We start from the raw sequence: 24,106 nt of genomic DNA, 5'->3' as shown, positions 1-24,106 counted from the left end.
AACAAGGAATGACCCAGGAACCAGGTATTACATTGGGTCACTTATTCTTTATATGTACATATACACATATATATGTATGTTTTAATGACTAACCAAAGCTCGGTTTTAATAAACTATCCTAAGTTCATTACAGCAATGTTTACTAGGTTTCAAATATTAATGAATGAGATTTTTCACTAATGCACAGAAACCAAAGTAGTTATAATAACCGGTATCACCTTCTCAGCTGATATAAAGCACTGTCAAATTGCATGAAATAAAATACAGAATAATTTTCTTCATACAAATGACAAAGGCATGCCTATGAATAATGCACTTTTCCCTGGGTATTTCAAAACTAGGAGGAACTTATTTCACCCACAACCCCTGACTTTTCTGAGTTTTCCTATAAACCTTAATATTCTTCCACAGGCAATCTGACCTCTAAATCCTATTATTTACCTTTAAGATTCCAGTCATACAATTCCAAAATATCTCTGAATAGGAACAGTGAAAAGAGTTCAAGTCCTTTCACACAAAAATTCTGAAAAACATAACAAAATTAGGTTACTACAGATCTTATATATAAATAACAGATCCTCCATTAGCTGAACGCCCAGCATATTCTAATCAAGTAACTTAAAAAGTGTGCAAACTACACTAAGACCATATCCTTACATGTGGCTACTACCCTGCAGCAACTCTTTGCTTTCAGACAGAAACAAAACAGGCCAGGATGTAATGAGGACTCCTACAAGTGTCTTACTCCTCTAAGTGTACAGATCAAATGATGCAAAATTTGAAAACTAAGTTTTCATCTACATAATGTTTTTGCAACCTAATAAAAAATTTGTCAAAATTTCCTGGGGCTGTTTTAGCAGTTCAGATTACATGTGGACACATACATACATACCACACACACACACACACACACACACACACACACACACACACCCCTGCAGGCTCTAATTGGTTTATCCCCCATCCCTACCCAACATACCCAAAATCTCTGATAGCAAGTCACCCACACAGAGACCTTTTGTATTCCAAAGGTTTACGTTCTTTTTTTTTTTTAGTTGATGTTAGAATACTTTATTACAGATTCTATAAGTTAAAACAGTAGAAATCCCTTACATCCAGAGGCATGCCCCATGTTTTTTCAGTTTCTTAATGACTGGGCAGGGATTCAGTGCAAGCAAACCATTGTGCCTACTGCTACTATCGAGTCTCCAGATGCAAGAAATATAAACTCTCACTCTGCTTGGTCTTAATGGGCTTTGTTTATGACATCTCTTCCTGATTTTGGAAGCAGAGATATGTACTTTGGAGTTTCTGAATACAGATGTTACTGGACACTAATGACATGTTAATTTGTGTGGCTAAAAGGGACCAATCTTACAACTTATATACCTCTGTCCCCAGGTGTCTGCAGTGTACCTTCTTCCATTCTGACAACAAAAATATGTCTATTTATTACCAAATTCTTCTGGGGGGGGGCAAAAAACATAGCCTTGTGTTTGAAGCAATCTTCGGCACTGGACAAAACCAACCCTTAAAATTTGCCTGATACATTCACACATCTTTTATACTTCCAGATCTGAATTTCAGAATGGAAGATGTGAAAAAGGGTAGCTAAATATGGCAACTCCTTAAAAATCGACTATGAAATGTCTATTATGATAAAGGTTTACGTTCTTAATGAAAGAAAATTAACGGGGAGCTAGGAAAAGCCACAAAGCTTTGAATCCAAATCTCTCCTGTCAACAAGCTAAAGGGATGATACACTTGCAAGTGAGAATGGTCTTCTAATGTTTCCTGCTACTTGTTGTGCTCCCAGCTCATCCATCACCCTGCGTGAGAGCATGCCCAAAGTCCTAAGCTTTTACAATAGCAAACGAAGGCTTATGACCTTAATAAATAAATAAATAAATACATACCCTTCCACATGGGAGAAGGAAGGGGCAGCCCTTCCTCTCTAATTCTCTTTTTGAAAGGCAGGTAGAGTGAACAGGACTTGCACAGAAGGAAGTAAGTGCCAGTCAAGCAGGCACATCATGCCCATCAATCCTCCTTCAGTGCTCCCTGCCTATGACAGTTGCCTGTAAAACAACGTTTGCCAGAACAGCCAGTGGCTCTGGAAATCTACCAGACTCCCACACGGTGCTCAGCGCGCATGCTTGTTCGCTGTCTAGTTGTTATTTCTTAGGGTGATTTGTTGACACCACTAAATTCAAGATCAGGCAATGAATCATTCTGAAATTCACATTAATCTTGTTTTGGAATTTCAACTCTCTTGCATATATTTAGATAAATACACTGCTGAGCATCAGCAGTGAGAAACAATTAGGAAAAATATGTAAATATATGGGGAGAAAAATGAACCGAGTATTGATCTTGTCATTGGAGATAACAAATAAGATGATTTCAACAGCTATCAGATTCAATTTAACTATTCCAATTTCCTCTCTTATTATGGCCAGTAACCAAAACCTGTCTCCTACACAAAACAAACTGGAAACAGATGTAAAGTTACTATTGGCAGATGCAATATGAGCAGAAATGGGTTCACAAATAGGTCAATGAGGACCCAGCGTATTAGCATAGTGGTTAAAGTCCTCGCCTTTAACATGCCTGGATCCCATATGGGCCCCGGTTCTAAACCCGGCAGCCCTGCTTCCCATCCAACTCCCTGCTTGTGGCCTGAGAAAGCAGTCGAGGACGGCCCAGTGCTTTGGGACCCTGCACCCGTGTGGGAGACTTGGAAGAGGCTCCTGGCTTCGGAATGGCTCAGTTCCAGCCATTGCAGCCACTTGGGGAGTGAATCATCGGACGGAATATCTTCCTCTCTGTCCCTCCTCCTCTCTCTATATCTGCCTTTCCAATAAAAATAAATAAATCTTAAAAAAAAAAAAAAAACAAATAGGTCAGAGTTAAAACGACCTGAATTTTAACCTTGACACTAGAACTGCATCTCATTCACCCTTTGACAATGAACATGATACTTTAGGAGTATTCCTACGGCAAAGGCCACAGCTGGTCAAGCTCAATATTCAACACATAAAGCAGGAATAAATGAAAGAGCAACTACGTTACGGGCTGTTGAACAATCTTCTCCCTTACCTCCGGCATCATCTCTTCAATGAAATGAATCGTGTAGTCGATGTTGAATCTGATGACTTTACACAGTGGAATCTGCCATAAGAAGAAGAGAGGTTCAGTTCCTCACTGTCTCCCTGCTGCCTCACGATGCACACATGCCTGTGACCTGACCTGGAAGGCCAAGGGAGAGGCCTTCACCTTCCGCTGGGCTGCCAACACCACTGCACCCAAAGCTTGACCACAACTGCTGGACTTTCACGGCTGGACCCCTGCTGGCCAGGCCTCCTCAGGGAACCAGCATCACATTGGTGCTGAATTACAATATTGGCAGCAGCGACACAAACAAGACAAGAAGCCAGTAGAAAGTAAGCATGCCACCAGGAAAGAATCAGCAAGCCACAATCATAAATGCTTCCTTTGCTCAGGTTAGCATCTTTGAGAATGTTTGCCTGGCTGGGAAGATCAGCGATGTCAGGCTTACAACTTGTCAGGTAGATTCACGGCTCACAGAAACGCTCCCAAGTAATGTTACTGGTCTGGCTCTTGAGCAGAACCAACTGTGGTGACACATGTACCCAGGCATTGTTCCAACTATTTCACAGTATCCACCACAACATCCCAATAAGATGAGCTCAATGACACTGGGAAGCCACAGCAGAGCCATCAGCTGATTCAGGCAGATATTCAATTAAGAAGTGTTGCTCCAGACTCCAGCTCTTAGCCACTAGAGTACACAGCTCCCATCACATGAAAGTAAAGGGAGGCTTGGCATGAAATAAACACAATTCTATCAATGCACCATCAGACAACAACGCTTCCACACTATCTCTGTATGAATGAATAGAATAAGCAATGGAGAAGCAGGGTTACTGCAGTGACTAGACTAGCTGGCTGGCTGGCTGGGGAGAGCAACTGAGCCACAGCCCTAGAGACATGTGAAGTGGGCTTCTCTGGCTGCTCAATATGTCCATGAGATGATTTTATATGCATGTAATCGCTTTTAACAAACCACAGCAATCAAACAAATTTTAATTCCACCAGCATAACAGATAGTAAGAAAAATAGTCTTATGATGCCACCTACTGGAAATCTTTTTCCAAAATTTAGTTCTTAGTGTTTGTTTCCTCAGAAGTTAGTGGTTAATTTCAGTGAAGTTCAGAGCTAAGTTGAATAAAAGAACCCTCTTCCACCGTCTGGTAATAATGAACTCTAAACGAGCCAAAGCAATATGCTAAGTCCACTACTACTTTTAAGTTCTGCTTTATTCTGACATTCATTTAAAAAATAGTTAAGAGTTGAGGATCTGTAAGTGACTCAACATTTTTCTTAAATTGCCTATACTTTGCTAGCAATTACAAGTTCATATTATCCTGAGATGAGTCATAGCCCCTTCCTTTAAAGGTATGTAAGGATCTAAAAGGGGAAGAAAAAGCCATGTGAACAAGTATAATCTAATATGATATAATTCAACTTACAGAAGTGCAATTTAAAAACAAGCAAAGTATAAAACGAGAAAGATTCAAACAGTAGGTTTAATCTTCCAAGACAAGGAGTTTTTCAGATCTTCCAGATCATTAAAGCCGACACACAGAAAGTACTTAGCTTCCAGCAGACAGAGAAATTAATAGCCAAAAGAAGTCAGCTAGCTGTCCACAGAGAGTGATGTGCACAGCCAGAGAGGAGCCAGAAAGTCCTGCAGAGGAAGGTCTGAATCCCCCTACATTGTCCTTACATTCCAAGTTCAAATCAGGGCTAGGAGCTACATGGTAACATGCAATCGGTCAAGTAAGAGAATGCCAGCTTTCCATTTTAGATGGGCCACTACGGAGGAATACAGAAATGGCTTGAAGGGAATCAACAGCACCGGAAGACCTGAGTGGAGCATAACGCAACAGTACAGGGGCCAGCGTGGTCTAGAGAGCTGGAAAACATCTGACCACAGCTAACAGCACCGGAAGACCTGAGTGGAGCATAACGCAACAGTACAGGGGCCAACGTAGTCTAGAGAGCTGGAAAACATCTGACCACAGCTAACAGATGTTACTGAAATCCACGGCAGTCCCTCTGACGTGACAGTGCAAAACCCAGGACAATCTCCAGGTTCCTGGCGTAAGTGACCAGGTAGGTAATAACAGCATTAAGACAAATCAGAAATCCATGAGATGTCCCTCAAGTAATTCAAATCAAATATTTGTGTCAGAAGATGAGTTTGGCTTCCCATAGGCTCAGGGCAGGATAATGCAGCCAACACCAATGACAGCATTCCAACGTGAAGTGCCTGTGCGAGGAACTGAGCTGTCCTTCGCTGCTGTCGCAGCTCTGCATATGAAACAGATGGGCAGCACAGGCACAGGGCAATACACCCTTGATGGGATGGAATTCCTCAGGGTGACAGTAGAGAAGAGATGAGGACCACAGCTCCTGAGAACACTTAACAAGCAAGAAAACAATATGCACGAATCCTTTCCCTACTTCATTTTAACTAAAACCATTTTGGGGAAAGAATTCCTTCTTTCAATTCTTCTCTTTTATATATACTTAATTTTTGGCTAGACTTCCATCCACACCACCAGAGCCCTTCTCAGAAAGGAAATTCTCTTATCCACTGCAATTCTACTAGAAGACATAAATAGAGCTTATCGTTTTATCGGTTAACCAGAAACTGTTATACTGCAAAGAACACAAACACTGCTCCCTATCAATGCCATCAAATGCTAGAACATACCCTCATGTCTTAAAGTACATCTGAACACCCAAAAGTAAAGACGACCATGTGCTGACATTATTCCGCCTGATCTCATGGGTAGGGTGGAGAACCAAAACTATATTCTAACTCTGCGGCTCATGGGCACTGAATGACCAAACCTACAGGTCAGCAGGGTCACTATAAATGGAAGGCCAGCTTAGGTGGGAGGAAAATGATCAAAGAACTTTCCTGTGCTTTTGGGAACAGTCTAAATCATTGCACACCCAACAAATATGCTTTCATAATTTTGTAACAGTTACATTGTCAAAATTTTCTATAACATCAAGTAATCTAAGTAATAGCAAATAAAGGACATAAAAGCACAAAAATCTCCTGGAATGTTCTATACTTAGCCAACAAGGCTTTCAATCCACTTCAATTCAAGATGACCTTAAGCGAACTTGCCATGACTAGATGTAGTTGAGACTCTTTCATTACCCGTAATTTGCATACCCTTCTTGCTCTGGTTCTCTCTTTAGCAAGGAAATGAATCAGATCAGTAAAGCAATTTAAAAATTCTTTTTCTTGGAGGCTATTTCAAATTCAAGAAGTCTTTGGTGGATCTGAATCTTATGAACTGTACAACACGCAGCCTAAAACTCAATTTATTTTATCAACATCCTAATACAAATGATGGCATTCCTCATTACAGAGTCAAATTCTCAAGTTTTGAGAATCGGAATATTTATATAAAATATCTGCTGAAACTTAAAGAGTTTTCCCATCTTTCGTAACAAAAGTAAGAACCGTGAATAATTTACCAGTAGAGACCTCTCATTGCCAAACCCTGAGCTGAAGAGACTTAAAAATTGTATCTTCCATTCGCTTTTGCTGTAACCCTAAAACCACTCTTAAAAAATGAAGCCTACTTTTGAAAAACTATGTCCAAATCTCACCAAGATCCTAAACGTGGCTATCATTTATGAAGCTCATCACTCATCCAAGGTTACTGAAAAAAAAAAAGAAAAAAAAAAAGAAAATTCAAACCCAGTTCTTGCACCTTTTCTAACACAGGAGGTGCCAATATTTATTATGTGTCAAAAGTATGATAAACACTTTTCAGGTTTTAGCTCCATCATCTTTCAGAAAGGCTGCTGAAGAGTGCTACAACTTGTACCCTGCTTCACAGAGAAGAAAACCAAAGCTTATAAAAGATCTAATAGCTGAGGGCTGGTACTGTGGTGTAGTACGTTAAGTTTGCAATGGTGGCATCCCACATGGGCAACAATTCAAGTCGTAGCTGCTCCACTTCTGATACAGCTCCCTGCTAATATGCTTGGAAAGTGGAGGACGGCCCAAAGCCTTGAGTCCCTGCATCCACTTGGGGAACACAGAAGCAGCTGGGCTCCTAGCTTTAGACCAGCCAGTTTCAGCTGGTGCAGCATTTGAGCAGCAAGCCACCAGATGGAAGATCTCTCTCTCCGTAAATCTGCCTTTCAAATAAAAATGAGACTATCTTAACAAAAAAAAAAAAAAAAAAAAAAAAAAAAAAAAGAAAGAAAGAAAGAAAAGAAAAGAAAAAAAGACTTCACAGTTAGTAGAATTCACTAACATCAGCCCTGGCATGTTTGAAGCACCAGTACCCTAAAAAGTCAAAATCAAGACTCACATTACTTCTAGGGAATTAAGATGGAGTGATATGTAGAATTTGGAATATTTCAGACTAACAAAATTCTTTATTTGTAAGTCTTTCAGAGGAATAAAAAGAGCAAATGTTAATTGGAGTGGGGACACTGCACAAGATGACTTCTACAGGCCCTCAGACTCCAAGTCCAAGGAACAAATCATCTGAGTGTCTGAGAAGCAAAAGCAAAGAAACCAGCCAAATCTAAAAGCTTCCTGGTGTTTGTTCACAGAAGCTGCTCAAGAATGCCTCACTGTTACTCCCTTTCTGTGGTAGTGAGCAGATGGTCCGCCTTAGAAGCAGACATAGTATTTAGCACAAAAAAAAAAAAAATCATGCTTATTCACTGCAATATAATCATCATCATCTTAAAATTCTTGAGGATAAAATACACTATGGAATAAAGAAAATCTCAATTAGAACTGAAATTTTTTTAAAATTTATTTTTAAACTGCCATCACCACTATGAAATTGTTTACCTTAAAGGAAAAAAAGAAAAAAGTGACAGAAAACACCATGGAAAAGGTAAGACCTGAGCCTTATTACTGAGGAAAGGAAAAGAAATTCACATTTACATGTACTGACCTATCTTTCAAATTCCAGATGGAATTTCACAGAGCCAAACCAGAGAAGACTACAGAAATAAACACACAGTAAAAAATTCTATTTTGATGTAAACACCAAAGAGCTATAATTCTGGACGTTTTACGGCAGCGTCTGGCCTGAGGGAAGTAGCTACTGTGCTCCTTTCCTGCCGGGATGCCTGAGAATTCTCTACACTCTGTTGGAATGTGAAGTAACAAGACAATTCCCAGGCCCACCAGCTTTGAGATGGAAGCTTGTCACTTACAGACACAGAAATTCCACTTGAATCAACTCCCAACACAAAGTCCAGTACCTACGTAATGATATCATGAATCTGTGTCAAAGAAGACGTATTCCCGGGATTCAAAAGCGGGAGTCCTCAACAAGTTCCATCGCACATTCTACTGTTTGATGACTAAGTAACCGCTTCTCCTGAAAACTAACTTTCTTTTCAAGGACAGCAAATCCAAAATAGTTTCAACACATTAGCCCACTGTTTACCCTCCTTTTTCAATCCTTCACACTCTTAAAATGTTATTCTGACACATTTACTTACACCATTGAAATGGGGACCAAACCTGTGACTCATTAGTCCAAATGTCACACTCCCACCTGACACGCATCGCCCCAGACTCCTGAGCTCACAGAAGGGCACAGAGCGAAGGTTGCTTAGGAGTCAGATAAACGGAACTCTATTTTGACTTTTGGAAAGAAAGGGTGAGGGGAAGACAAGGAAGGAGGTACGAGGAAGAGAAAGGCAGCCCACGGACACATACTTACATTGGTCAAGGGGGCATGCGCAAACATAGAAAATCCTTCAAAGATATACTCGTGATCATCATATTCTATAACTGTTGGCCTGTCGGTCTAGAAACAAACACAAATGAAATACCAATTAAATAAACGACATGAGTCACATACATAGAAATCCACCAGAACCCACAGTAACCAACAGGGGAAATGTGGGGATGTTGTGACCTCAATGTTTCTCCAAACACCATAGAGAAGGTCGTATAAAAGCTGAATATTAGACAAAGTTCTATTGCATGGAAGATTCTGGCTTCCTATAGTAAGTATACTATCTATGTATGGAGACAATCAGTTTTTATTATCAGTGTCATCAAAAATCTTGTTTAATCTCATAATATTACCAGTTCTGTTCTCATAATAGTACCAGTTTCGAGTGCAATTTTTGAACAAGTTCTAGCAAGAACAAATAGACAACACAGTTGATTCAAATGCCAAGTAAAACAAGATTCAGCATGAACAGGATCAAGAGTAAAGGCTCTGAAAGGTATCTGGGTGCCAGAAGTTCAGTCTCTCACAACTCCATCAGCAGCCTCTCTGAGGAAAAGGCAACCCAAACACCACAACAGATCAATTCAAACAAAAGGTCAAAGCCTGAGATTACACGAAAATTGAACTTGTAATTAGATGATCAAAACCTAAGTAGAGAACACTCTCTTCTCTTAAGCCATTCTTAAGAGCCCACTCTTCTTAACCTAAAGGCTAAAAATGCAGCTAATTATCAAGGATGGTAACCTGAAAGATACATTTCTTACACTGATACTGAACAACACTCTTCCAAAAAGTATGCATTTATTTACACAAATCTATATAAAATACATCTATAAATGTGATTTCAGAGGGGAAAGATTAAAGAACATTAAAAAATACATGTTATCTTTGCCAATATTGCTGTTACATGTCAGTAACTCAATGCTTAGCAATGCTGCTCTGAATCAAATCTAAAGAAAAGAATATCTAAAATGACTAATGGTAGTATAACCACTTTGGAAAACAGCTGAGCCGTTCCTCACATAGTTAACACATGCTCTATTAATCCCAGTTGTACGTACACACACAAAAGAAATCAAAACACACCCCCAATTAAAGCTGTAAATAAATGTTCTTTATAACATTATTCAGAGTTGTCCAAAAGTGGAAACAAGCCAAATATCATTGATTCATGAGTAGAAAAATAAAATCTGCAGATCCACACAATATACACCAAACTTAATGGGATATTACTGTTTAGCCACAAAAAGAAATGAAGTACTAAAAGAAATGAAGTACTAATATATGTACAACCTGAATGAATTCTGAAAAATGTATGCTAAATGAATGAAGCCAGACACAAATCACCACATTTTCCTGATCCTTTCCCTATGTGACACATGTAACTCCATAGAGACCGACTATCACCTCCCTGCAGTAAGGCAAACAGTAGGGCAAGGAGGATGGAAAAGAAATGAATGCTAACGGGCAAAGCGTTCCTTTTGGATGAGGCCAGCCCTCGCTTCTGAGGGGTATCTGAACAGCAAACAAGCACATGGGAAATTCTCTCTTGAATAAATACAACTTTTGAATAAACTAAAAAAGAATTCTTAAAAATTTAGTAAATAGGGCCCGGTGCGTTAGCCTACTGCCTAAAGTCCTCACCTTGCAGGCACCAGGATCCCATATGGGCACCAGCTCATGTCCCAGCTGTTCCTCTTCCCATTCAGTTCCCAGCTTGTGGCCTGGGAAACCAAAAGATGGCCCAAATGCTTAGGCCCCTGAACCCACATGTGAGACTTGGAAGAAATCCCTGGCTCCTGGCTTCAGATCAGCTCAGCTCTGGCCATGGTGGCCATTTGGGGAGTCCATCAGCAGATGGAAGGTCTTTCTGTAACTCCTTCTCTCTGTAAAATCTGAGTTTCCAATAAAAATAATAAATCAAAAAAAAAAAAAAACCTATGACTGGATCTCAAAACTTTTTAGCACTAAAATAAATCTATCTTCTAATTCAATTTTCCCATGAACTTCCTAAAGTGCCGTTGTACCTCAATGAAGTCATTAAAAATACATAATTAAGAATAATATAATTTTGGGTCTGGCGCAGTAGCCTTAATGGCTAGTCTTTGCCTTCATGCACCGGGATTCCATATGGGCACCAGTTCATATCCCAGCTGCTCCACTTCCTATCCAGCTCCATTCTTGTAGTCTAGGAAAGCAGTCGAGGATGGTCCAAAGCCTTGGGACCCTGTATCCATGCAAAAGATCCAGAAAATGCTACTGGCTCCTGCTTTCAGACTGGCTCGGCACTGACCATTAAGGCTACTTGGGGAGTGAACCAGCGGGTGGAAGATCTTTCTGTCTATCCTTCTCTCTATAAATCTGACTTCCCAATTAAAATAAATAAATAAATCTTTAAAAAAGGATATAGTTTTGAAGTCAAAATCTCTTGATGATCCAGGTTAACCATACGATACCAAGTAAGGCAATACAGCACAGAAAAACAGCATCCAAGTATATTCACTGAAGTTGACTCCAATAACCCCTCTCCCACTGGGTACAGAGCAATCCTGAGCAAGTTACTTAACTTCATCTATAAATGTGGATTACTCCTTCACAAGCATGGTAGATTCGTCTCAAAGATTAAGTTAATATCTGTGCAACCCTCAGAATGATGCCTGGCACACAGTTCATGCTAACAAACATTAAGTATCCTTACTGTCATAAATATACAATAGGTTGTCTTGTTTGGGTCTTTGGACAATAAATAAGCTGCTTGTTATTTGTTAGTGATGTGGAGGTGTTCTGGGCATTCCTGATTCCAAAGCTCCAGTTTGATGCACTTGGCCACTGTCTGATATTAGTAATACAGACGAAAAAAAGATACAACACAGAATGGGAGAAGCCTGCAAGAAACACCATTATGATAAATGCCACTTTCAACAAAATTAAAACACTCTGCAAAAAAACAACATTTGAAAACTAAATCAGTAACTTGGCATGTGCATTTTTTTATTTATTTACATTTTAAACAAAACCAAATCTCATTTTGGTGGGAACTTACCAGAAAGTTTGTGGGAGGTGAGACTGTAATCCGATAGTGGAAAAGTCTGCCAGCATTGTTGGTCATAGGGCGGCAGGGCTTGATGGCCTGAGAGGATAAAACAATGAACGTATGAGCAAAGCAGCAAAATATAAAAGAGGCTCTTAGGAGAACAGCATTCACTTTGCCATTAACAAGCAGCTACCAGTTCTTAACCCTCTGCTCCAATGCCGGTGAAGTGGCGACCAGAGTGACCTGCGGCCAGTAAAGGCACAAACATCTGTGCGGTCTGAATCCCCAAACTGTGAGAGCACCCATGGGGACTCCTAGAAGAACAACTGATCACTAGACCCTGGCACTCAAGCGAATGCCTGCCACCGTCAAGGGCCTGGGCCCTTCCATCGGGTGGGGCATGGGCCATAGCAGCATCCAAGACAGTGTGAAGGAACTCCTGATGTTTGCCAGAGAGGGGCCCATTTCACGTCCCGCTTGGCATGACTGCCACAGAGGTCCAACTGCCTTTGATACAAATGGCTGCCCCTGGGCTCTTCTTCAGCTTCAACGCACAATGGGCATGGGCCCTCTGGCTGCCAGGCCAGGAACAGAGGGCAGAGGCTGCTACAAACACTTCCCAAGGCACAGGGGCCTGCAGAGCTTGATGAATGGCAAGGACTGGCAGCCTTCAGAGCCCAGAGAGCACAGTGGGGCTCCCTCAGAAAGTCACTGTAAAGCATCGGGGCTCACAGGAACCCTGTCCTACAGGTGTGGTGAGCACATTCGGAGCTGGCCAGCCACCTCCAGCCCTTCACACAGGAGGGTCAGACTCAGCTTGATACTTGCCAAGCCTTTTGCAGCAGGAAACAGAAAGAGCTCATGTCTGTCTGCTCTGTATCCAGGGCTGTATCTGAATGGCTTTCTGCAGCGATGAACCAATGTCAAAGCCACCTCTCATGTAAGATACCCAGGCAGGGCCCGGCAGCGTGGCCTAGCGGCTAAAGTTCTCGCCTTGAAAGCCCCGGGATCCCATATGGGCGCCGGTTCTGGTCCCGGAAGCTCCACTTCCCATCCAGCTCCCTGCTTGTGGCCTGGGAAAGCAGTCGAGGACAGTCCAATGCATTGGGACCCTGCACCCGCGTGGGAGACCCGGAAGAGGTTCCTGGTTCCCGGCTTCGGATTGGCATGCACCGGCCCATTGTGGCTCACTTGGGGAATGAATCATCGGACGGAAGATCTTCCTCTCTGTCTCTCCTCCTCTGTGTATATCTGGCTGTAATGAAATGAATAAATCTTTATAAAAAAAAAAAAGATACCCAGGCAGTATATTTCTTACGAGGACTTTGAACAGGGTATAAACTTCGTTCTCATAGACTTCTTGGTGCCAGGGCACACCTCCTCATCTGAGCCAACTATGGAGGGAGCAGCCACCTTCTTAACCATGACAGAGTGGCGCCTCCTCATGCAGCAGTGTAGCCACAAGAAGCCAGTGTACTTGGGATCACCAATCCTGAGCTCTCATGATTCTGCATCTGTGAGGCAGAAGCATGTTGCTAGTAAGCTGCCAGGAGTAACCCTCTTGGTCCCACAGGGAGTTTAAGGAGGCATGAGTCCCACAGGGATGGTGCATTAGTGATTCTGTGCACTTGGGTAGCAGCAACAGCCCAGGCGTTTACAAAGGAAATGGTTCTGATCTGGCCCCTGGCAGACAGAACAGCTTCCAGATGCCACCACCATTCAGGGCAAGGAGCTCCTTCCTCTAGAACTGTTCCCTGCCCTGACCGTCTCCACCCTTGCCAGGAATCTCCTGCTCTCTTTCCTGGGAGCAGTCTTACTGGTGGCAACTTGAACAACAAAGGTACAACATGCACACAGAAAACAAAAGGCCATGAAGCTAAAACCCAAAACTGTCAGATCCACTGCAGAGCATCCCGCAGGGCTTCACGCATCACCTCGATCACACCCTCTCCTGCTTAACCCAGATAAATGTCATGACCCACTTGCTTATGTGCCTCCCACTCTAACTGCCAGCTGCGCCTGGTACACTCAGGAAACTGGTTTATTCCTACTAGCTCAATTTGCAACAAAGATGAGTCGAAGAAAACCATGTGATGCCCAGATGTCATGTCATGTCAAGTTATGTCATTCTATACGACAGAGGAGGGAGCTGTCCAGATACATCAAGGTCAGATGAAGTGCAAACCATTCTGAGTTTGAGCGATCATCCCCCTCTCCTATACCATGCTCATCACTTTGCTTGGAAAAAGAAAACTGCAGTCAGTTGGACTCTTGGGCAGAACAACATGGCCTTGTCTACTAGCTAGAGGCCTGAAAGGAAAGACTGGAACATCAGGGATGGGGAGGGTCTTGGGTTGGAACCCTGAGAGTGGATAACAGGAGGCATCATGAGGCTCTCCGCATCACACAGCTACGTGCATCAGACAGTAACTGCCCCGGGAGAGGTACTAAGCAGCAGCAAAGTGGCCGGGCAGCTGGTGCCAGTCATCCCAGAGTTGGCAGGATAGGCGCAACAGTGAGGCCGTCAGAGCAGCAGACAGAGGCTTTACGTGAGCCAATGGCACAGATCCCAACCAAGTCTACACCAACTAAAGTGTGCCACTGCCAGCCACACTGACCCATGCAGAGCTCCTCCAACAGCATCACTCCTTGAGATCACATGGCAAGCCGACTACAACAAGGAGTCAGATGTTTCCTCCAGGAGCAAACATCTACTCTGAGTTTCCATTTGCCCTTCCTGTCTGCAGGTTCCTGTCCAGCACCACCACTCACCAACTCCACCTGCTGAGCAACCATCAACACAGAACCAGCAGTTGGTATCTCAGGGCTGGTCCCTGGGTGAGCCTCAGTGGCAGAGGTCTCCTCCCCGGGCCATGCCCTCCTTGTGTGGGCTGCTCTGAGTACCAACGGAGAAGAGAACATGAAGGAAAATTTCAACAAGCCAGGCAGGATCAGGTCCACACAACAGGTACACTACTCCCTCTCAATTTGTCTTCTGCTCTCTTTGTCACAGGTGCTGGTCCCTAATCCCCATGTAGAACCCCATCCTGTGGTACACGCACAGACCTAATAGGTGCTGCCTTGTCCCACAATCCCTTGCTGCACTTGGTTACTTTCAAATACAAAAAGAGGTGGAAAATGAGGCATGTATTTCAAGTGATCAGACACTCTCATATTCTTAACTTCAATTCCTTGGCCTCAAAAAAGCTTTATACAGAAACTGAAAATTTACATATACTATGTTTAAACACAATCTGAGATTAACAAAAACACCTGATAAAAGAGGGAGAATCAATGAAAATCATCAAAAAGTTATCAGTGAGTCTCTTGTTAATGTTAGTGTTCCACCCAGTCAATCAACTTTCTTTGCAGTGTCCATCAAGGTGGTGTGGGGAGGCACATCACGTCTACAACAGACTAACCAAGACAGTGAATGTGACAAGCGCTGTGGTGATGGGCAGACACCACATGCAGCAACAGGGGCTCCAGCACCTGTCCAAGAAGGGGTGTGCCTCACAGCACTTTCATAAGATCACTGCTCCATGATAATTCAGTCATGGAAAAAGGTGTGGAAAATAATATGTACAGGCTTAGAATCCTTAAAATAACAACACATATCAAGTTAAATCCAACTTGCCCATTTTAATAAAGGAGCCTTCCAGAATTTATCTAGATTTCCTTAATGACATTCCCCACTCCATGTCTAACACACAAGTATCTTGTCTAACAAGTTACCAGTACCACAGATCATTCTGGAGTATGTTAAAACCATTTTGATGGCATTACTTCAAGCGGAAAAGGAGCCACAGCATCTGTCTGCTACTGGCTTCTCGGTACTTATAGACATCTTAACCCACACCACTCACCTCTTCCCCAGGATAAATGCTGTGCCGAATTCCTGTGCGCCTGGCTTTTGCGCTGCACTTGCAGAGCGGCCCATCGTTCATCTGTCAGAAAAGGAACGTAACTCATGTTTATTGGGGAAAAATCTACACCGTGCACAGTGAAGCCTGGGACGCAGCGTGGATTTTAATGTCATGAGCACCGAAGCTCTGAAGAGGCTGTCACGCTTAGAAGATTAAACAGATGTTCTGACACCAATAAAGTTGCAAAGTATCTATAATGTCTGATAAAGGGAAACTCTGTGATGCGTTGGGTTCCCAAGTTCTTTGTACTGCCAAGCAGGAGACAGCAACATCAGCACACTTGACCCCATCTTTCCCTAACTCTTCTCTGCACGCACTTCCTATTTCTTATTTCAGGGAAAAGCTGATTCTTTCACCAAATAAAGGCATACTTTATATCCTAGAGGAACACAAATGATCTGCAGATTAAATGCTGTGAAAAGAGAAACACGAAGGTAGCTGTGAAGCAGAGAGGAAAAATGTCTAGCAGAATAGGAAAAACTTTCAACATCGGCCAGTTTAAAACATATCTTTTTACACCCGAGTTAAGTTGGTAGATGCAAACTCCATTTTGGGGACTCAACAAGGAAACAACCAGGATGCCCCTCAAACAAAAAGATGAGTTTTAAGCAAAGGGGGTTAGATAGCACAAGGTGCCTGAACTCAAACTATTTCAGATAGAGGGGGAAAAAAGTCAGTCTACATGGAGGCACCATGGGGGCTGAGCGGGATGGGAAAAGCTCTCATACAGGCTCCTTCTGCAGGAAGAGAGAGGGCAGAGGGCAGAAGGCCCTGCATTGGCAGGGAGCAACCAGGTCTTGAACTGGCACTCCCATATGGGATACGGAGATCCCGAGTGACAGGTTAACCTGCCACATCACAGTGCCAACACCCGCTGTGAAATTCGCAATTAAGAATACAAATGGTCCAAGTATCTCAGCATTAGCCAGAACATACTTTAACCAAAAAAAGGGGGATCTTGCAAGCATATAACTGGTACCAACAAAACACACTTGCAGTTCTACAGCACCATTTTGTTCACTATTTTGTAGCAAGATAAATTCCAGGTGAGCTGCTTTTAAAAAGATCTACAAATCCTTTCTCCTTCCTCCTCCCATTGATCTTCTCCTCCTGTCTATTGCAAGTTTAATGAGCCAGCGCCACTTTCCTGCCCCTCAACACAGAACTTACAAAGCTCATCAAATATGATTCAAGGAACAGCTGCCCTGGAACTGAACTCCAAAGCTGAAAAGAGATAAGGTCTGGAAAAGGACACCTAATGCAGAGAGTAACACTCAGCTTCAGTTGCAGCCAACATGGGCCATGTAAGCCAGGAAATGCTAGTGTGACGTATGGCTTGCCACCTCCACAGCCAAGAGCACAGAAGCCCACGCACCTGGCCTGGGTCGTTGTACCACAGCTCATCGTGAAGTCGGTCAGGGTGGGCCTTCTTGCGCTTGATCTCAGCAATGACGTCAAACACTTCCGAGTCCGAGCTGCTGGGACAGGTGCTGTCCTCGTCAGAGTCACATTCCGACTCACTGGAGCTCTCTGACGGCAGTGGGGGACAGACATGGACAGGAGCGGAAGGAATTAGCCTCCAGAGTTTTCATGCAGATTTCTAAGTGGCCCAAATCTCTAAATACTAAGTGCGGTTTATTTTTCCAACAAATATCAGAGGGCCTACTCCATACAACTGTGCTAAACGATACCACAAAAAGTTACACAGCTCACAATGCTGTCCTAAGTATAGTTGGGAAGATAAAATAAGTATTTTCAACATGGAAAATAAGACTCAAATGACATTACCATATAAATACAAAAACATAAAAGTAAGGGATTTCACACTTAAAGCTAAAGCCCACTTTTCCCTAACCCTCGATCCTCTCTACCCTGATCAACTATGTAAGCATCATCAAAAATAATTTTTTTTTTAGAGCCACAGCAAAGCAGCATTTGGTGTAGTCATTAGGCCCAGGATTGGGATGCTTTTAACCCATGTAAGAATGTCCTGTTTTAAGTCCTTGCTCAGCTCCCAATTCCTCTTTCCTATTATACACACCTTGATAGGCAACGGTAATGGCTCGAGCAATCAGGTTCGTCAGCATTTTACAAGTCTGTGTTGAGCTATCAACTCCTTGCTGAAGCCTGGCCTAGCCCATGACATTGCAAACATGTGGGAAGCAAACTACTGGATAGGAGATCTGTTTGCTGGTCTTTCTGTCTTTGCCTTTCTGGCCTTTCTAATTAAACTTGAAAACCTATTCTTAAAAATGTCACAGCAATCTGAAAGCTGGTAAATCAATCGTGAACCCACAAGGAAGTGATCCATGTAGGTGAAGAGGCCCTGAATGGGACGGGAGCAGGATGATGAGCAGGAGCAGGGAACAGAGAGGAAGACGGGAGAGACAATACAGGCGAGACGGCCTCGTGGAGACAGCTTCTGTTCTGTAACAGTGAAGCATTCCAGACGCTGGTGGCAAACCATGTGAATGCACTCAGCATTCTTGAACTCCTCAGTTAAAAATGATTAAGACGGTAAATTCTACTATATGTAATACCGTTGGATTAATCCTCGAAGACATCAATGTAGTAGCAGCAAGCATAATAATAAAACCCAACACAATGACATTTATGTGTACTGCCTGAGGTGGAGAGGACTGTCAGCCCTACCTTACAAACGAGCATAAAATGGTTAAATCACCTGCCCGAAGTCAGCTGTAAAGTACATGGCAGAGTATATTGAAATCCAGACCATCTGGGCCTCGGTGCTTTCACCATGGTGGACACTGCTTCTCAGCAGTGAGACACGCTCAGGGTGAACAGAAAAGGGCCACGGAAAGCACCACTGTGATTGTGGACCGAGCATCACTGTGCACAGTACCCTCTAGGGCTAACGACACCAAGTGGTAACCAGAAGCTTCTGTCCCACCAACTCCTGGAAACCTCAGGACACACGCATGAAAAATAGGGGAGTTTACCCCAACTCTGGCAACGTGAAACAGTTGGACTGCAGTGGCTGTTTGCTCAGCAAGCCAGAAGCACCTGGCTCTGCAAGGGGAAGGGCCGTGTGGTCATCATCAGAGGTATGAGGCCCCGGCTCACACTTCCATGACACGCTGAGTGCCAGCTTCTCAGATTGAACAACTCTAAAAGAGGCCAGATTGGTGAACATGCCTTGCAAATGAGGTCTGTTCTACCTTCTGTTGAAGTAACTGAGGTAAAGTAAGATCAGAAATAAGTTTGTGGGACTGGCGCAGTAGCCTAGTGGCTAAAGTCCTCGCCTTGAACACACTGGGATCCCATATGGGCATCAGTTTGTGTCCCAGCAGCCCTGCTTCCCATCCAGCTCCCCGCTTGTGGTCTGGGAAAGAAGTTGAGAACAGCCCAAAGCCTTGGGATCCTGCACCTGCGTGGGAGACCCAGAATAGGCTCCAAGCTCCAGGCTTTGGATCAATTCAGCACTGGTCATTGCGGCCGCTTGAGGAGTGATTCAACAGATGGAAGATCTTCCTCTCTGTTTCTCCTCTCTGTATATGTGACGTTTCAATAAAAATAAACATAAATCTTAAAAAAAAAAAAAAGAAGTCCCACCACCATGTATCTGGTAATTTTCTAATTAAGGAAAACAAAATGATAAGGAAGAAATTTCCTTTTGGGAATCCCCCAGGTCCAGGATTAAGCTAGGCCAACAGAGCACAGGGCATCGACCTCAGGACTCTGGCTCACCTAAATCTTCATCTAGCTTCGTCTTCGGAGGTTCCCACGGCGGTCTGGCGGCTTTGGCCTTTTCTTGCCTGCTCCCCAGCTCTTCTTCAAATTTGTCATATAAATCACGGAGCCTACTTGTTCCAACCACAGTAGAATCTCCCTTTTCAAAATAAAGGAGCAACATAAGGAGCTACATTAGCCAGGATATTATGAAAGATACATTAAGCTCTCACAAGTAATCAAAGAATTTCAAACAGCCAGGTGTAACTTTTCCATCCTCAATGTAACAGCCATGTGGAAATATAAGGTCCGATGTTGGCAATGACACTGGGAATCAAGTGCGCTCTTTTGGCTGACACTGTCCTCGGGGAAATGCATTTTGCCAATACGCAGGAGCAATAGCACTGTTCACTCAAGCCCTTTTGATATGACACTTGAAAACCAAGTCATAATCCTCAGAGAATTTAGGACAACTGGCATGAGACACACTCCTAAGGCAAATACAATCCCTACGGAAAAAATTACTATCTTCTACATTAAACCAATGGGTAAAAAGAAATAGCTTATGTATCTTCAACCCCCTTCTCTATTCTCTTTCCATTGAAGTGGGACTGTAGCTTTGAAGATGAGTAAGGAGTGCACAAGCCAAGGAATGCATGTGGCCTTAGCATATAGCGAGGAGGGAAATATGGAGCTCTGCCCTACACCCACCAAGAACCAATGGCACCAACAACCTGTATGATCCAGAAAGCAGACACTGCACAGGATGCCCACATAACATGTTAGGCAGTGACTGGTTCAAGTCCCAGCCTCTCCACTTTACATCCCACTTCCTGATAAAAGCACCATGAGCGGTAGCCAATGATAACTCAGGTAATAGGTCCCCGCCATCCACGTGGGAGATTCAGAATGAGTTTCCTGGATCCTGGCTTCAGGTTGATCCAGCCTCACCTGTTGCAGACATTTAGGGAGTGAGCCAACGGATGGAAAATATCTTTCTCACTGCCCTTCAAATACAATAAAATTTTAAAAAGAAAGAAGGGAAGAAAGGAGAATAGAATTCTTTGGCCCACAATGCCACCAGCGCTGAGGCTGGGGAACTCTGGTCTGGCTTCTCCCTGTTGCAGACCTACCACCTGATCCATGGGGTCACTGGAGTAGTAGTTTTCTGAGTGGGTGCATCGTATCCACACAGGCTTAAGAAGCTCTTCTTCCTCCTCCTCATTTTTGTCAGGCACGGTCTCCTCTGGCTCCTTCTCCTTGATTGATGTATAGTTCTTCTCTTTGCCAGCACCCTGGTTGTCACTCCATCTGTCTTTTTCTTCCTCCCAACGTGCTTTCTTCTTCTCCCTACTGGGGGAGCGACTTCAAATGGGGGCAGAGGAGGTCAATGATTAAAAATGTTCTACCACCGTCAAAACGGTTCTGTTTCGCCTGCTTCGTGCATTTTTCACCTCTGCTACAAACATCATGCCGAACCACCACACTGTCTGGTTAAACCAGTGGTTCTCAAACACCTGCTGGTGCCTTCAGAATCACCTGAGGCTTACTTGTTTAAAAATACACATTCCCAGGTCCTGCCCCAGATCTACTTACTGACTCAATCTCCAGGGGTAAGGCCCAGGAATCTGTATTTTTAATCATTTCCTCAGGTAATTCTGGTGCACACCCAGCAGATTCGGGGACAATGGATAAATCCTAACTCCTAGAAGAAAAAAGTAAATGGCAAAAATTTGGATAGCTTCACATACGGACAATTTCAGCAGCAAAATTGGAACTTGTGAATGCCCCACATTTTGCTATACTAAAAGCAATTCATAAACAAGATCTCTAGTTGGCTAAAAATTTAGCCCGAGGATGATGATCCCAGAGTGAACTAAATTAAATTAGAACATTCCTAGCCTCTCTCTGCAGCCTCCAGACCTGGCCACTACTCAGTGTACCACAGCCTGCCTAACTTTGTCCCCCAAATACAAGGAGAGAAGTTAACAAAGAAGGGGGGAAAATAACTGCTTCCTTCAATTCCTGAAGTCTGAAATCCTAAGACCCATTCTACAGATGCACTGGAAGGAAAAACTTACAGGAAGCATTTTTCACTCAAGTCCAACAAACTGAAGAAATTACAGAACCTGAGGATTTAGCAAAGGAGAACACTGGGTCCATTAGGCCACCTGCTGGCCTTCACAGCTGTACTACCAAGTCACTACTAAGTCACCCAACCCACCTCAAAGTCACAAATTCTTTTCATTAACTCTATCACTAAATTTAATACAGGGCAAAGCCCACCTGTGGCTGTGGGAAACAGGTATGCTACATGCGTATACTTCCAAAGGGCTTGGAAGATTATATACATGGACAACTTACTTACATAAACACTGCTTTAATCAGCGAGAGAAAAGTTATTGTCAAAGTCAAGGGTGCTTATTTCTAATCAGTGAGAGAAAAGTTATCAAAGTGTGTTTATTTTAGAAAAATGATAAAGCATAAACATAAACAAAAAACATGTGCAGCACTACTCAACAGTAACCACTATATTTCAAAAATGTTTTAAAACGTACAGACATGAATAAACAAATTCAACATGCACATTTTAACAATAGAGAACTCTAGAGCTTGACTTTCCTCATCCTACAGTTAATTCAGGATCACCTTTATATCTCAACCCACCTACATTCAAAACAATTTTTAAAAGGGTGTATCATTCTTTTAGGTGATGTATCATAGTTAAACAAATCTAACGGAGTAATGTAGGTTGTTAATGAGTTGCTTCTACTATAAATGATTTTACCATGAACACACTTATGTTCCTGGTACAGCTGCAAGATAACTCCATAAAACCATGTGTGTTGCTGCTCAGGCGTCTCTCCAGGAAGGCAGTACCAATTCACACTACCTTCACAACCAGATGTAAGCTCCAATTTCCAAACAGCCCATCAACCTGGAGATTCTTCGAGAATTTCCTTTTCCTCAGTTAAGTTTTACCAGCTGGGCTTTCCTGCTATTACAGCCTGAACACAGCTTTTCTTCCACAGTCCTTGCTACTCGTCAACAGCTTAAAACTTTCTGGTAAGCGACACAAATGCAGCTTTTTAAAACTTTTCCATAGGCCCAGCACAATATCCTAGTGGCTAAAGTCCTCGCTTAGAATGTGTTGGGATCCCATAAGGCAGTGGTTCATGTCCTGGTGGCCCCATTTCCCATCTGGCTCCCTGCTTGTGGCCTGGAAAAGCAGTCAAGGATGGCCAAAAGCCTTGGGACCCTGCACCCACGTGGGAGACCCAGAAGAGGCTCCAGGTTCCTGGCTTCAGATTGGCTCAGCTCCGGCCACTGCAGCCACTTGGGGAGTGAATCATCAGACAGAAGATCTTCCTCTCTGTCTCCTCCTCTCTGTAGATCTGACTTTACAATAAAAATACAAAATAAATCTTGTAAAAAAAAAAATAAAATAAAACTTTCCCACAGTAATCTATTAAAGTTTTTGACTTCTTAATGTGAAATTTGTAATTTTTACTTATCTAAGAATCAAGTTCAAGCATTTATCTGTCCCTCTATATTTATAAAATCAACCTCATTCATGTAATAACATACTTTCTCATACCTAATATTATAAAATTGTCTTTTGATATGCCATCTTTTAATTTGCATGATCTTCCAAAGAACCAAGCCTCATACTTACGTATAAATACAGTGCATTATAGTTCGATTTCTCATCTGAAATCATTTTTCTGCTTTTATTATACTCTATTTCTAAAGCCATGTACTCAGTAATATGGTTACCATTCACTTGGCTCTCCCCTTAGGCCCTGCTCTAAGCACATGACATGTCTAGTCTCAGTGACATCACCCTGCTGAAGGTTGGCTGTCCCCTTCCACAGACGAAGACACCGAGGTTTAGAAATACTAAGATTACACCCATTAACAAAGCTGAGTGAACTTACCATTGATCTCAAATGTGCCAGGCCCTCCAGGGCCACCTTAAGTACTATTACCTAATAAAGATCACAAATGCTATTTCTTGCTATAGAGTTGGTCACGTCTTGAAAGCTTGGGCTATAGCACTCTCAAAGCCATCCTTCTAAGATTGTATGACTGCAGTTTTGCTTTTTTTTTCTGAAACAAGTGAATTTTTAGTTTTTCAAAGAAAAACCTCAATGTTTTAGTGTATAGTTTAACAGTACTATTAAAAAAAAGGAACTGTATAATTTTTGACTTTGGAAACTGATCAAGAGTTCCTTCTACAGGAGCAATCCATCTGGGAAGTATTAGCGCGTAAGCAAGAGCAGCTGCAGTTCTGCACAGGTCACCTTGGACAAAGCATGAGGCTATCATAGACTCGGCTGATACCCTGCACACGCACAAAAGCTGGATCCAAGGAGCCCGTGCTGGGACTCTTGCAACTCCTTGCTTACCTTCCAGATCTCTTATACTCTTTTTTGTAGGACCTTTCCAGAGATGGTGATCTTCGGCTGTCCCGGTGCCTGTGTCTCTCTCGTTCCCGCTCTCTTAAAGGAATTAACACACAGAGCTGTTTTCAACAAAGACTCAAAACACCATCTCTCTCCACTCGATTCATCTCCTAAATAACAGACCACATTAAGACTTTCGCAGGCACTATTCACTAAGGG

General features: G+C 42.8%; 1 protein-coding gene across 4 annotated transcripts in view; it reads right to left on the bottom strand.

The window, feature by feature from the left end:
- The window catches only part of DROSHA (drosha ribonuclease III), a 105,100-nt gene that overhangs the window by 72,247 nt on the left and 8,747 nt on the right, over positions 1-24,106 (bottom strand). For all 4 annotated transcript variants that reach the window (XM_058680229.1, XM_058680232.1, XM_058680231.1 and 1 more), the window contains exons 5-13: positions 23,891-23,983; positions 20,615-20,846; positions 19,500-19,641; positions 17,167-17,321; positions 15,732-15,812; positions 11,875-11,961; positions 8,814-8,900; positions 3,100-3,171; positions 442-523 (exon numbers count right to left, since the gene is read on the bottom strand). In XM_058680229.1, the coding sequence (XP_058536212.1) occupies positions 442-523; positions 3,100-3,171; positions 8,814-8,900; positions 11,875-11,961; positions 15,732-15,812; positions 17,167-17,321; positions 19,500-19,641; positions 20,615-20,846; positions 23,891-23,983 (1,031 nt within the window). The remainder of the gene's footprint in view (positions 1-441; positions 524-3,099; positions 3,172-8,813; positions 8,901-11,874; positions 11,962-15,731; positions 15,813-17,166; positions 17,322-19,499; positions 19,642-20,614; positions 20,847-23,890; positions 23,984-24,106) is intronic.

Source organism: Ochotona princeps, chromosome 23 (genome assembly GCF_030435755.1).
Source record: "Ochotona princeps isolate mOchPri1 chromosome 23, mOchPri1.hap1, whole genome shotgun sequence".
Lineage (NCBI taxonomy): Eukaryota > Metazoa > Chordata > Mammalia > Lagomorpha > Ochotonidae > Ochotona > Ochotona princeps.
This window is presented reverse-complemented; position numbering and strand designations above follow the sequence as displayed.